General features: G+C 43.0%; 2 protein-coding genes across 5 annotated transcripts in view; both read right to left on the bottom strand.

Annotated features, from left to right (window-relative positions):
- Window positions 1-9,790, bottom strand: part of slc12a6 (solute carrier family 12 member 6) — an 18,426-nt gene extending 8,636 nt beyond the window's left edge. For 2 of the 4 annotated variants that reach the window (XM_084002514.1, XM_084002515.1), the window contains exons 1-7: window positions 9,665-9,789; window positions 6,773-7,331; window positions 3,620-3,714; window positions 3,242-3,370; window positions 2,195-2,341; window positions 2,057-2,111; window positions 400-530 (exon numbers count right to left, since the gene is read on the bottom strand). In XM_084002514.1, coding sequence (XP_083858640.1) covers window positions 400-530; window positions 2,057-2,111; window positions 2,195-2,341; window positions 3,242-3,370; window positions 3,620-3,714; window positions 6,773-6,989 — 774 coding nt within the window. In that variant the 5' untranslated portion in view covers window positions 6,990-7,331; window positions 9,665-9,789. Of the gene's footprint in view, window positions 1-399; window positions 531-2,056; window positions 2,112-2,194; window positions 2,342-3,241; window positions 3,371-3,619; window positions 3,715-6,772; window positions 7,332-9,664 lie in introns of all 4 variants that reach the window. The other 2 variants (XM_084002517.1, XM_084002516.1) reach the window with 2 other exon arrangements.
- Window positions 9,791-10,539: 749 nt separating this feature from the next.
- On the bottom strand, window positions 10,540-12,142 carry nop10 (NOP10 ribonucleoprotein homolog (yeast)). The gene is made up of 2 exons (XM_084002587.1): window positions 11,934-12,142; window positions 10,540-10,946 (listed from the first exon to the last, which is right to left on the bottom strand). The coding sequence occupies exons 1-2, from the start codon at window positions 11,985-11,987 to the stop codon at window positions 10,806-10,808; spliced, it is 195 nt and encodes a 64-aa protein (XP_083858713.1). The 5' UTR covers window positions 11,988-12,142; the 3' UTR covers window positions 10,540-10,805.
- Between the last annotated feature and the right edge of the window lie 224 nt (window positions 12,143-12,366).

Raw genomic sequence — 12,366 nt, 5'->3', positions numbered from 1 at the left:
CACAAATGAAAGGAAAACTAATTCCACTAACAGATCCACAGAAATATAATCACCAACTATTTTCATCATCTGTTCATCATCAAAAGGCATTTTTCATAAAGAAATGTCAGAAAATGCTGTTTTAGAGATCTTCTTTTCTCTGTTCTATCATAGATGTCATCACATACAACACATTTCAAGACCTTTACTCTACATCCAAGCACTTTCAAACCTTGAAAACACTATACTAAAAGTGTTTAAGGATCAACCCCTGATTTCCATAGTATTTAAAATAAGTGTATTTAATTATGAGTAGATTAAATGATTGGAATTAGCAGGCGTGGTTCTTCAGCAGCGCTACTCTAGAGAAAAGATGGTATTAGTGATGATGATGAGGAGGAAGATGATGAAGAAACCCACCAGGAGGATCTCGATGGCTCCCAGGATGTACATGGCTCCAGCGAAGGTGGTGCCCAAGTAGAAACACAGGCCCACCGCCCCCCCGAACTCCGGACCCAGAGAACGACTGATCATGAAGTAGGCTCCTCCCGCTGGAGGGGGGAGGAGAGGGGGAGAGAGGAGAGGAAGGAGGCAAAGGCAGGGTGGTAGAAGAGTAAGAAATGAAAATAAAGACAGATTGTAAAGAGAAGAGGAGGAGAGGATGGAGGAGGAGAGGATGGAGGAGAGGAGGAGAGGATGGAGGAGAGGAGGAGACGGGGCATAAAAAGAGGGATGATGTTAGTAACATTATGATGTTAGGAGAGAGAGAGAAGTCATCCTATGCTTGGAGAAATAAGCATAATGTTCTAAATGACACGTCGGAGGAAGAAGAGGACAGATATTTGGTCAAATTTTATCTGCTAATTACTCTTAACTGTGTGTTTTTTTGCCTCACTTGATGTAGAAGTACTTCATCTCACACTGTAGTAGTTTTTAGTTCCTCAACCGAGTCTTTCGTAGTGAAAACTGGCATTAAATGACTGATCAGATCCATATTAACTATATTTAAACTCTTTTCTTCAGACAAAGTGATACTTTGTTCTAGACTTTTGGCTGGTTTTGTTATTCAGCGTTGCTGCACGCTTTAATAAATCTAAATAAAATGATTTATTAAAGAGGAAAGCTCATTAGGGCTGAGCTTTCTGCTCAACAACAACCTGACAATATTAATAGGGTTGTTTTTTTACTGGATATTTGTGTTTCCCCATATAACACTAATGTGAACTAATCAAATTAATGGCAAAAGAAGTGAAATATCGCCCACTGTTTCACTTCAGACGAGGCTTTTTCCATTTTAATTACAATCTGCTTGGTTGTTAATTTTGACGAGTTAGCTCAAAAACAACAACAACAGCTTTAATGTGCCGATACTTTGAACCAGTTATACAAACAGAACACATGAAGGGGAAAAAGAATCACACAGTAAGAGAAACTAACAAACTCACTACGTTTGGTTTCCAAAATAAAACCTGGCCTTTCACAATAAAGCTGCACATCAGACACACAATAGAACAAAACGTGAGTGAATGAATGTCAGAGAAGCTCCTAATTAGGGCTGAATTTTCACAATAAAAGTGACTGATGTTAAGTGTATTTGGGAAGCCAAACATGTGATTCCTTCTTCTTATTAATAACCTCAGTAGATTACATGAAGTATTAACGAGCATCGGACAAGACAACATTACTGTGTTCTCTATGTTACCGATGTTTCATTCTACGTTCAGGTATCGTGCTTTAATGTGTGTTCAGACAGACAGGAGAGAGGCAGACAGGAGGAGAGACAGGACAAACAGAAATAACACTTATTAGAGAAAACACACATCATCACAGCTGGAGCTGCAAAACAGAGGGTCCTCACACGTGATGCGTTTGAGGACCGTCGGAAAAGTTGACGATCAGACTATAATGGCTGTTTGTTTCACAGCTTCTGGTTATGATAAAGGTCAGGTTTTTGGGGGGGATTTTAAAGAAGAAAACATATTTTGGGGGGTTCAAAATGCTAGAGAGGTCACTCAAAATGGAAATAGTGACCTTTAATGTGACCTTTAATGTAGGAGGAGGAGAGGGGGGGAGATACCTGGTACGACTCCGTTAGTGGCGATGGCACTCATGGATATTGCTGTCAGCAGCGTCTGCAGAGACAGGAGGAGGCGGACGGTCAGTGAATGCATCGTCATGCTTGTGTTCGGACACGGCCGGGCGGTCAAACACTCACACAGCAGCAGCAGACGAAGACGATGCAGAGGGCCTGCAGCACGCCGGCGCTCCCCACCACCCAGGTGAGCCGCAGGAAGAGGATGACGCCGAAGATGTTCTGGAGGCACGGCAGGTAGACGCCCATGAACGTCCCCATCTGTGGAGACTGGAGGGAAACGCTCGGTCAGCTCGTTAGTGAAGGTGTCACATGGATTTAATGGACACACTTCTGTTAAATCAAGGCTTTTTTCTGCCTAATTTTCCACTCTTTAACAGCAGCTTTAATTGGATGTGAATGTTTTTTTGTGTTGCGTTTCTTTTGTCTCAATAATGCTTTTGACATTTCGTGTAAAAGGAACTCTAAATTGCTTCATCACTGAATAAAAATAAACTGACTCCACCCTTATAAATGAACTTTCCCCTCATTATTTCCACCGTTTATTCATTACTTCTAATCGTCCATTTTAATCTTCCACTTATTGCAGTTCATGAACTAATTAAACAGTAAATTAATCATTCCGAGTGAATTATTGCAATCGTTCAGGAGGTCGATGACTGGTTACTATGACGACGAAGTTACTAAACATCAGCATTGTCCTTAATGAGCGACGGTGAATAAAAGAGAGATTTTTTTTTATATTCTCAAATGCAGACAAGCATATAAACTAATCAAATAATCATCAACATCATCATCTCGGTGTCGATTGCTGTAGTTTATGAACTTTATACGACGAGACAAAGTACAGTCGAGGTCATATATTAATAGATACCGGTGATGTCATGAGCATCAAAGTCCGACGCTTCATTTAGACAGAAAATAACTCTTAATCTTACTAGAAATGTATTTAATGCCACGAAAAGAAGATCGCCATGATTTCTGGGGAGTTGAATCGGGGGAAGTTAAACCTCCGTTAGTTATATATATGCCTGGATTGTGCTTTTTATTTCATCATCACGTTAAATTGACAGCTAAGATGATTTGAAGGTGCTGATCCATCCAGACTCCATTGACTGAAAGAGCAGTTTAACCTCATTGCCTCAGACCGGAGCTTTGACAGCGTCGTACCTTGCTGGCCTTCTTCTTCTCGCCGATGCTCTCCGCCTCCTCGTGCTCCTTGGCGCCCTGCGTCAGGTTGGTGTAGTTGGCCAGGCGATTGAGCAGAGACGACACCTTGGGCCGAGTGTCCATCTCCTCCTGGGGGACGAACAGACAGCAGGGGGGGACGAAGAGGATAACAGGGAAGGAGACATGCTGTTAAAGAAGTGGGAGATCGGAGCCGCTTCCTCAGAAAAATCTATAAAAATGTTAATTATCTGCCCCCGCCAGCCGAACGCTGGTTATTTTGGGCTCTAGTGTAGCACTGAAATGATCAGCAGGCTCTGTTTTTAACGCGTGTAAGTGAATGTTTCCATCGGTATAACAGATCTGTGGATTCTCTCGAACCTCAAATAAGGCCAAGTTCCTGTCGTAGAAGTCATCGTCGTCCACGCCGTGAGTGTTGTTGATGTACACGCTGGAGATTTTGGAGTTCCCGTCACCTAGACATGAAGACAGAGAGCGGAGGGTTCACAGATACTCAAAAACAAAACACTGAGACGGGATTCCTCCCGTTGGGTTAGTGATCTCAGTGTCTTTCCTACTAAAACTGGTGTGAATTCAGAAGACGTTCACTTGCTTTGATACTATGATTGCATGATATTTTGACACAGAGGACTGTGAGAGTGCTAGCCGGCTATCAGCTAACCCTGAACATGGCTGGGAAAACCACATCTGGTGAAAAAGTACATCTGTTAGTGATTAATCAGTCATTAAAATAATCATTAGAAACCTATTTGAACTTTGAGACGGCTTCTGACCACACACACACACACACACACACACACACACACACACACACACACACACACACACACACACACACACACACACACACACACACACACACACACACACACACACACACACACACACACACACACACACACACACACACACACAGACACAGACACACACACACACACAGAGAGTTCCGCCTCGGTCAGCAGACCGTTGCATCAGCAGGCCCCTGAGTCAGCAGCACCGCTTCCCTCGCCGCTCCGCCACAGTCACGGAGGAGAGTCACATTTATGTATTTAAACATGTAAATAAATACATAAAGCCGACTAATAAAATGGATATATGCCGTATAACGGGCACATCATCTTAATTAAAATAAAAAGGATTCATGAATTCAGACCATCCACTTTTAAAAGTTCCCGTTGAGCCCTGACCGGTTCCCCAGTTTAAAGCCCAGACAGGAAGTGGCGTTGACACTCGCTGGTGAAACACACTGCGGCTGGCGGGCGGCGGCGGCAACAGCACGCGTGTGAAACAGACTCCAGGCCAGCACAGACCACTTCCCCCGTTAATATTCATGTCAGCGTGGTGCTTCAACCAAGGAGCTCATCTGGAGTGGCTGATGACTGACATGCAGATACACATCAGTAAACACACTCAGATCTGTGAGGTTCACACACACAACCTGTTGATCAGGACCGACGGCATAGCGGGGATTCTCCACCAGCTGACTGAAGCATCATTATCAGTGTTAAAAACCCCACATTAGGATTTAACACCATTTCTTTTAGATTCTACAACCCTAAAGAAGACAATCGCCATTCAACAATTAAATTCATTGGTGGAAAAATCCATTTTCTTCCCGGTCTCATGATTGGAGAATATATTTGGGTTTGGACCTGATGTCATTTATCACAAATTTCTACCAATATTCACATCAGCTGATCACGAAAAAACGAAACAAAAGTCTAAAACACAACTCCGCCCGCACCGGGTCATCGTTCCCAGAACGAGGGAATAAATGACTCCTTTATAAAAGGGAAATAGATATTTATATAAGTGTACACCTAATCTATACAGCATAAAGACAGGGAGCACAGGAAGAAATAAGGTCGATTCTGGCTCCCATGTCCCTCCAACGCATGCGTCGCTCTGCTTTTTTTTAATTGATCAGGTAATCCACAGACTGGATATTCATCATAATTTGAAGACATCTTTACTGCAAACAGAACGCAGCTGTCCGTGTGTGTGTGTGTGTGTGTGTGTGTGTGTGTGTGTGTGTGTCCAGATGTGGACTCCAGCTGAAAGCACATCAGATAACTAACTTTATCGGTGTGAGAAAGTGACGCATCAGAGAGCATCTGACCTTTCTGGAAATAACTCTCCGCTCGCCTCCTTTCCTCTTCATCGCCTTTCAGGATTCTCCACTCATTCACGTCGACAAGCTGCACTTTTTTTTCTATTTTGGTTTGGTTTGTTTTGTTTTTTCTCTCTGCTGCGTCTCCCTCCTTTCTTTTTTTGTTGCGATCGCAGAGCTCCGATCGAAGCTCAAAATCGGATTAACCGGCTCGATTTCTATTTATGGAAGCTTAATAAACCACTACTACGACGCAGCCGCTTAAGTGGATCAACGCTGCTAATGCAGTTACATCTCTCCACAGTTATAACCCCTCGTTGTGGGAGCCCGGGGATCATCGCAGCTATTCTTAAAACACACGTCTGGGAGAGTGAATTACAGCGGTGATAAAACACCGTGTAATCATTTACTCACCCGGACTCACTTCCTGTCCAGCGTGCTGGAAGTGAGGCCATGTGAAAAGGTTTGTGCCGTCAGCTGGAGTTAAGGGACTGAAGCAGCAGATCTGAAGGTGAAACCTAGACTATGATCACGAGGTTTCAGTTCTCTCATTGTTCCCTGCCGAGCTGGGCCCCCAAGTCTCTCACTTACAGAGCAAAACATGTTTATTTCCCACATAACCGACATGTTGGCCGATGGGAAACGGCTCTGGTGAATTAGACGGCATATCCAGTGTCGTGTGACGAGTTAAAACAGTATCTAATGAAGGGCAGCGAGAGGTTAATGTCTGGAATTCAAGGAAAAAGGCCAGAAATCATGTGAGGTAATGACTTCACAGCAGCCCCTCTGTGATGTTTTATACCAAAGACGCCCAAGGACTTAAAGACAACACGTCACGTGGCTGTGAATCCTATGAGTTAAGCTCCATTAAAACTCTATATTCATATGTTTGTGTTTGTGTGGGATGGACATCAGAACGGACATGATATCCTCTGGAAGGAAGTCCCACTGAATCTAAAAATATGTGCGTTAATACATCTCCTCCTTGACAAACTATGACTAAGACATACAGAAGAAAAAGGATTACTTCGAGTGCAAAACATTGAGTCTTGTGTTCACCGAGCATTTCATGTATTCTGGATCCATATCTCCGATTTTGTACCATAACCTTTAAATTAACCCGTAAATGATATTTTTTATGGCTACTAAACTTTATTGCACTAAACTTTTAAAAAGTTGTGAACGTGAGTGTTGGGGAGGAGGGCGCGACAGTGGAAGGCTGATGTGTGGATTCGCTGTCTGTTGCAATCTTAAGTCGTGGGGTGAGACAGGTTGCTATGCCGACGAGGTGTGTGACCTACAAGCACCAAGAGGCGGACACACCTTCATTCAAACATGTCAAATCTTGTGTACATTCAAGCGACAGGCGTCTCCGTGGACGTGTGTGTGTGTGCGTTGTTCACCTTGGTCCACGTTGCTGTGGTCCGGCGTCTCGGCCCCTCCCGCCGTGCTCGTCTGGCCCGCCGACGTCTCGCTGAGCGGGTCGCTCCGATTGACGCTCTCCCTGGAGCCGAAGCGGACTCGGGCGCCGGAGCGGGAGCTGATGTCGGGCGAGGTGTCGGACAGCCCCGGGAGGTCCTCAGCCTTGGTGGGCGTCACCGTGAAGCGCACCGATGCCATGGCGACGCGCTGGTAGAGAGGAGAACGGGTGTGTGTGTGTGTGTGTGTGGTCACGGATTGGCTAACAGGGCTGGCTAGGCTATCTCCCAAGTGATGCCGAGGAAACGGCGGCCTCTACAATTTGTTCTTTTGCAACTGTGATTCTCCATCGGAGCGAAGTGATTGGCTGCCAGCAGGCATGTGAAAGGAAATCTACGACAGGTCTCTTCTGTTGGCTGTAACGAGCCTTCTGATTGGTTTAAAAATGTATTACTGTATATGTGGGAGTGTGTCGTGCAAACAAATAGTTAAATCACTAATTTAATATTCTTTCCGCAGTTAAAACTGAGGAGTTACTGATGTCTGTGTGATGATAAGAAGGTAGAAGTCAGGGTGGGGAGACAAGTTTGACATGATAAGAGAGGAAAAACAATAAAAGCACAAATCAATCACAGTAAAAACAGGTGTGCATGTTTGTTAAAACGATAACAGCATCATAAACTGGAAAAGCTGCACAAACACTGAGATAACTGCAAGCGAGCTTCACTATTCCTTCCTACATAATAAACAGAGATTAATAACAACGCTATTGATTTCATTCACATTACAGCAAAACTCACTCTGGGATTTTTTTTTGGGAGCGGGACATTATCTTTACACGGCGACGTGGAATCTCTCTCCATGACGGAGGAGTAAAACAATAACTAGTATGAATCACACCTTGTAGGTGCAAAGTCAAGTATGCGACGTACCCCCTCGTCTTAAAGGGGGGGGGGACAGGTGGTGGTTACAGCTGGAATGTTGTTTTAGCTCAGGTCATAATTTAATTATTAAAGGGGAGCGGTTCCAACCGGTTGTGCCAGTATCTGCTGGTTTCTCTCTCCCTCCTCGCATCCAGAGGAATTTTTTTTCCTAACACCGCCTGCCTCGCACACGTTGTCCGTCCAAAATGAGACACCGACGGGTTGGGGGGCGATACTCGCCTCGCTGGTTCAACCAGAGGGGGTGAATTTATCAGCAAAACTTGAGCCGAGGCCTATCCTCTGCTAAATGACCTAAATATATCCCAGCATGCATTGTGGAGACGGCTGGGGAAACACCCCCGGGGACGTTATTAAGTCTAGACAAACACGTTCATAGCCTCCGGTTAACGGGCATCTCTTTGGACAAGAGCAAGTGGGAAACCAGTCGGGACACATGAGGAATAAAATGAGCAAATATCACCACTTTACTACAAAACATCTCAGTTCAATGATCAATCATAATGGTAGGTTATCAATATGCTATCACAGTATATGCTCCGTTGTGGTACATGAGACAGGGGGGGTTTTCCTTCTTATGTGCTATTATCTGATATTAAGTTTCCTCTTTCTGTCAACATTAAGTCTAAGCCGTGATATTAGACGAACAGAACAATTTGTTCTCCTTTAAAAAGGCAACTCTGATTTTTACTTTTTATTTTATTGCATCACTAATAAATGTTTTTGATACATTCCTGAGCAACAAAATCAGCATCTTAAGGTGTATTTTCACAAATATCATAAACAAAAATGTCCTCTATTTGATGTTTTAAAAAAAAATCAATAAATGGAACTATTACCTGGTAGGTTCATTATACAAATATGTCAAATACTTCCTATCTCATTGCTTAAAGTCTGTAGTAATTTAATAATTTAGTATAATATGGAGCTGCATCTGTGTTTAATGATCAATAACTGGCTATAACGTTACTAGTATTGGTACCAGGTGGGATATAATAATAATAATAATAATAATAATATTAATAATAATTTAAAATACCAGGACAAAATTAAATTATGAGTACCAAAAGTATTTAAGGTGGAAATAAGGAGATAACGTGTCACCCTGCTGTCTTACCTAGCCGCCAGTCACTGTCACGTTCACGCGGCTGCGACGCTAATCAATAATATCCGGGGGTAACCCCAGCCAAAAGCACGCCTTTATCAATTAGGATCGAACACCTAATTAGTCCCAAACGGCCAACTTAAGGAGGAATCCACTGCAGGCGACAGCGATCCTCGCGTCGCTGCTAAACTCGCCGCCGTAAGCCAATTAAGCTAGCCATCATAATTCTGGCTCGAACCGGTCAGTGAACGCCTCACGATATGAACACACAGGGGCGTCATAATCTGTACGTTCATTTAAAAAATACAATGACGAGCAGATGTTTGGCCTCGCGTTTTTAACGAGGAAAAAGGAGGGGAGGGAGGGATGCGGCATCCGTCTGGGAGCTGCGGTTTCGGGGTTCAGTGAACGTTGGAAACCGGTTAAAAGAAGAAAAAAAATGGGGGGGGGGAGAGAAAGAAAGGCGCGCAGTTGAATTGGGGGATAAACTGCTGGAGTAAATTAGCCTGTTATGGTTAAAGTTGTGGTTTTTGTTTTAAAAATAAACCGTGGTTTAACGGAGAGCAGCACGCCTGGGTGCTGAGCCTGTCCCCCCGCGGGGATACGTACCCCCCTCCCCCCCTACCATCCCCGGGCGGACAGTGGGTGAGGTGGTCGCTGACGCTTCGCTTCATTCTAGTGCGGCTAGCCGAAGCTAACGTTAGCCGGAGAGGTGCTAGCCACGCCGCTGACGAAAACTCCGCGGAGCTCCGGTAATTTCATTGACAGCGACAGAACGCCCGGTGGAACCGTCAGCCGCGTACACGTTCGGCGGCATTGAACGCACGTACCTGGCTCCGGGAGGGGGGGTCCGTCAGAGAACGCTCTCGCTGGCTGGTTTCACTTACATCTGGGGAGATTTTGGCTCCTCTCCTAGATTTTCTCGCCACTTTTTTTTTTGTCCAACCGACCCAACAAAAAACAACGCGAGGTGCGCCTGTCTAGTCCTCTGTCGCTTGCCGTCGTTCCAACGGTCAGCGCATGCGCGATGGTGACAAGCGGCTGACGCTGGCTGGGAAGTGTAGTGTGTATGGAAGAGACGGGGATAAGCGGCTACCTGTTTCAAATGCATCTTATTCATTATTTACATCTATATTTAAATTATATATTTAATATATATATCTTTACATAAATAATACATAATGTATATAGATATTTATAATATATATATGTAATTAAAAATGAAGTTAAAAGGGAAAATTGGTGTTTAATCAGTGTCACAACTGGTAATTATTCAGGTAGTGTACTTGAATACAACTTTGAGATAATTATACTTCAGTATTTCCATTTAAAACTGCAAAATACTTTTACGCCATTGCATTTTTTCTTCTGCAACACGTTGAAAAACATCCTCAAAACCTTATGCGAATATTTCCCTGATGTTATTTCATTGGAGCGATTCCATCAAATAAATATCTCGACCTTGATTAGTAAAAATATTGCATATTATCAGACATTGTCGTCTATAATGAATGTTTTTCTTCTGTTTTTGTAATATGGAGATCTATTGACCATCAAGGCCACAACATACGTTTCACACAGATGTCCCACTCAAACCATTATATGGAAGCATCTGCATTTGTCACGTTTCTCCACTCATTTACACTCTTCACTTTATCACCCATATGGATTTTATATCCACAGAGACAACAGACTTCCATCCATCAACCAACCAAACATTTATTCAGCATGAAAATCATTAAACGAATGTCAAAAAGTTACGGTACATAAAAAAAGGAGATCCTAAAGATCACAGATGGATGAAATACCCAAAGCATGAACAGTCCCATAAATGTGTGTGAAAGTGAGGGCAAATCCCGGCGGCTCGTTCATAATCCATGAGCCTGGTTGACTCGTTACAGTCCCATCTTCGCCAGCATCCCTCCCACTGCTTGGTCTGATCTTCATCCTTCCGTCCCTCGCCTCTTTCTCTCACAGAACCGGTCTGGGCCGCTGGGTGAGCAGAAGGCCGAAGCGTTTCTTCACCGTCACCCGATGGCGGGAGAACTTGTCGTCTGGGGAGAAGCGAGCCGGGTGGGCCGAGCTGGTGGGCTGGCCCTCGGGACAGATCTTCTGTTTGTGGCGAAGAAGGAAAATCAGCTCAGTTGATTTCAGTGGGAGATATTAGTAAAACAAATAAATGCAACAACACATCTAAACACTGTATAACCGCTTTCTGGTGTGTTCATTAATTAAAACAAAAAGGTACAAAAAATCATGTTAAAAATAGCAACGAATTAATGTTTTTGTTTATGTTCTGTTTGTACATTGCAGCACTGCAGCTAACTTTATTTCCCACATTGGCATTTACTATAGCAGTGATTTAAAGTTAAGTGTATTGAACTTTGTGACACACGCCCCATTCATTCTCAATTTAACTCTTAAAGTTGCTCGTTTTCATCCAAAACTCACATATTTGATATAAAAATATACATAAAAGGGATAAAAAAAATAATGGATAAAGAAAATGATACTGTTATGTAATAAGTACAATAATTAAATCTGCATATTATAACTTCCATTTAAGACTATGACGTAGAAAAGGACCACTGCAGGACTGCATAAACATGATTATAAAATAGATGACAAACCAGAAATATTAATATATTACCAGGACGGAGAAGCTATTTGTCAGGATAATGAAAATTTAACAATATTCACAGATTGTACGACTTGCAACTTGTGATGGGTCTTTAATAATTAATTACATGTAAACATAAAGCATAAAGCAATCTCATCTAGTACTTTCTAATATCTTAAATCGATTCAATTAAAAAGGTTTATATTTCCTTCTGTCTGAACTTATATCACCCCCTAAAATTAAAATATGTAACGTTCCAGTTAAATGCATTTGTCTCGGGTAGCTAGCTATTAGCTACCGTTAGCTAGTTTTAAAATAACGTGTATCAACGTTGATTCAGAGCATAAACAGCCCATTATTTCTTTAAATAAACCCCAGTGTTTATAGCTAACGTTACTTTAAAGCAGTGAGATATATTTAAACACATTTAAAAAGAGAATAGCTCGCGTTAGAGGACGTAAACACGACGTTAACGTTACCTTCAGAGTGTAGACTCGGTCCCCGTTCTCATTTAGGAAAAACTGCAGGAACATCTCGAAGATGATGTGTTTCAAAGCTTCAAAAAAATATATCAAAGATAATGTTTCAAATCTGGGGGAAAAACGGCCCAAAAGTTGCGGCTAACACGCGCTTTTTCTCTTGTGAAATCCACGTGTGGCTCACTTCCTGTTTGCTCCGAGAGCTGGCCGGATATCCGGGCGGGTTGTACGATTCAGGGCGCTCGGCATCCTGGGAAATGGTGTTTCACGACACGCCGTTGAAAACACTTCATAACGCGTCTCAAAATGGGACATTTTCAAGTAAAAACTGAAACATTAAAATGATTTGAGTTTACTAATAATTGTTTTTACGCCGACGACGACTCTCTGGAGCTTTCAGCCGCATCACGTGGCCTTCATCAGCAGATTGTTT

The sequence above is a fragment of the Eutrigla gurnardus genome (assembly GCF_963514095.1).
Source record: "Eutrigla gurnardus genome assembly, chromosome: 23".
Lineage (NCBI taxonomy): Eukaryota > Metazoa > Chordata > Actinopteri > Perciformes > Triglidae > Eutrigla > Eutrigla gurnardus.
Note: the sequence above shows the minus strand (reverse complement) of the source record. Positions and strands in the feature narration are given on the sequence as shown.

Excerpts from the sequence above, each read along its gene's own strand:
- nop10 (XM_084002587.1), bottom strand. The coding sequence starts at position 11,987 with ATGTTCCTGCAGTTTTTCCTAAATGAGAACGGGGACCGAGTCTACACT. Across the intron at positions 10,947-11,933 it reads ACCGAGTCTACACTCTGAAG|AAGATCTGTCCCGAGGGCCA; the intron begins GTAACGTTAACG and ends CGCCACAAACAG.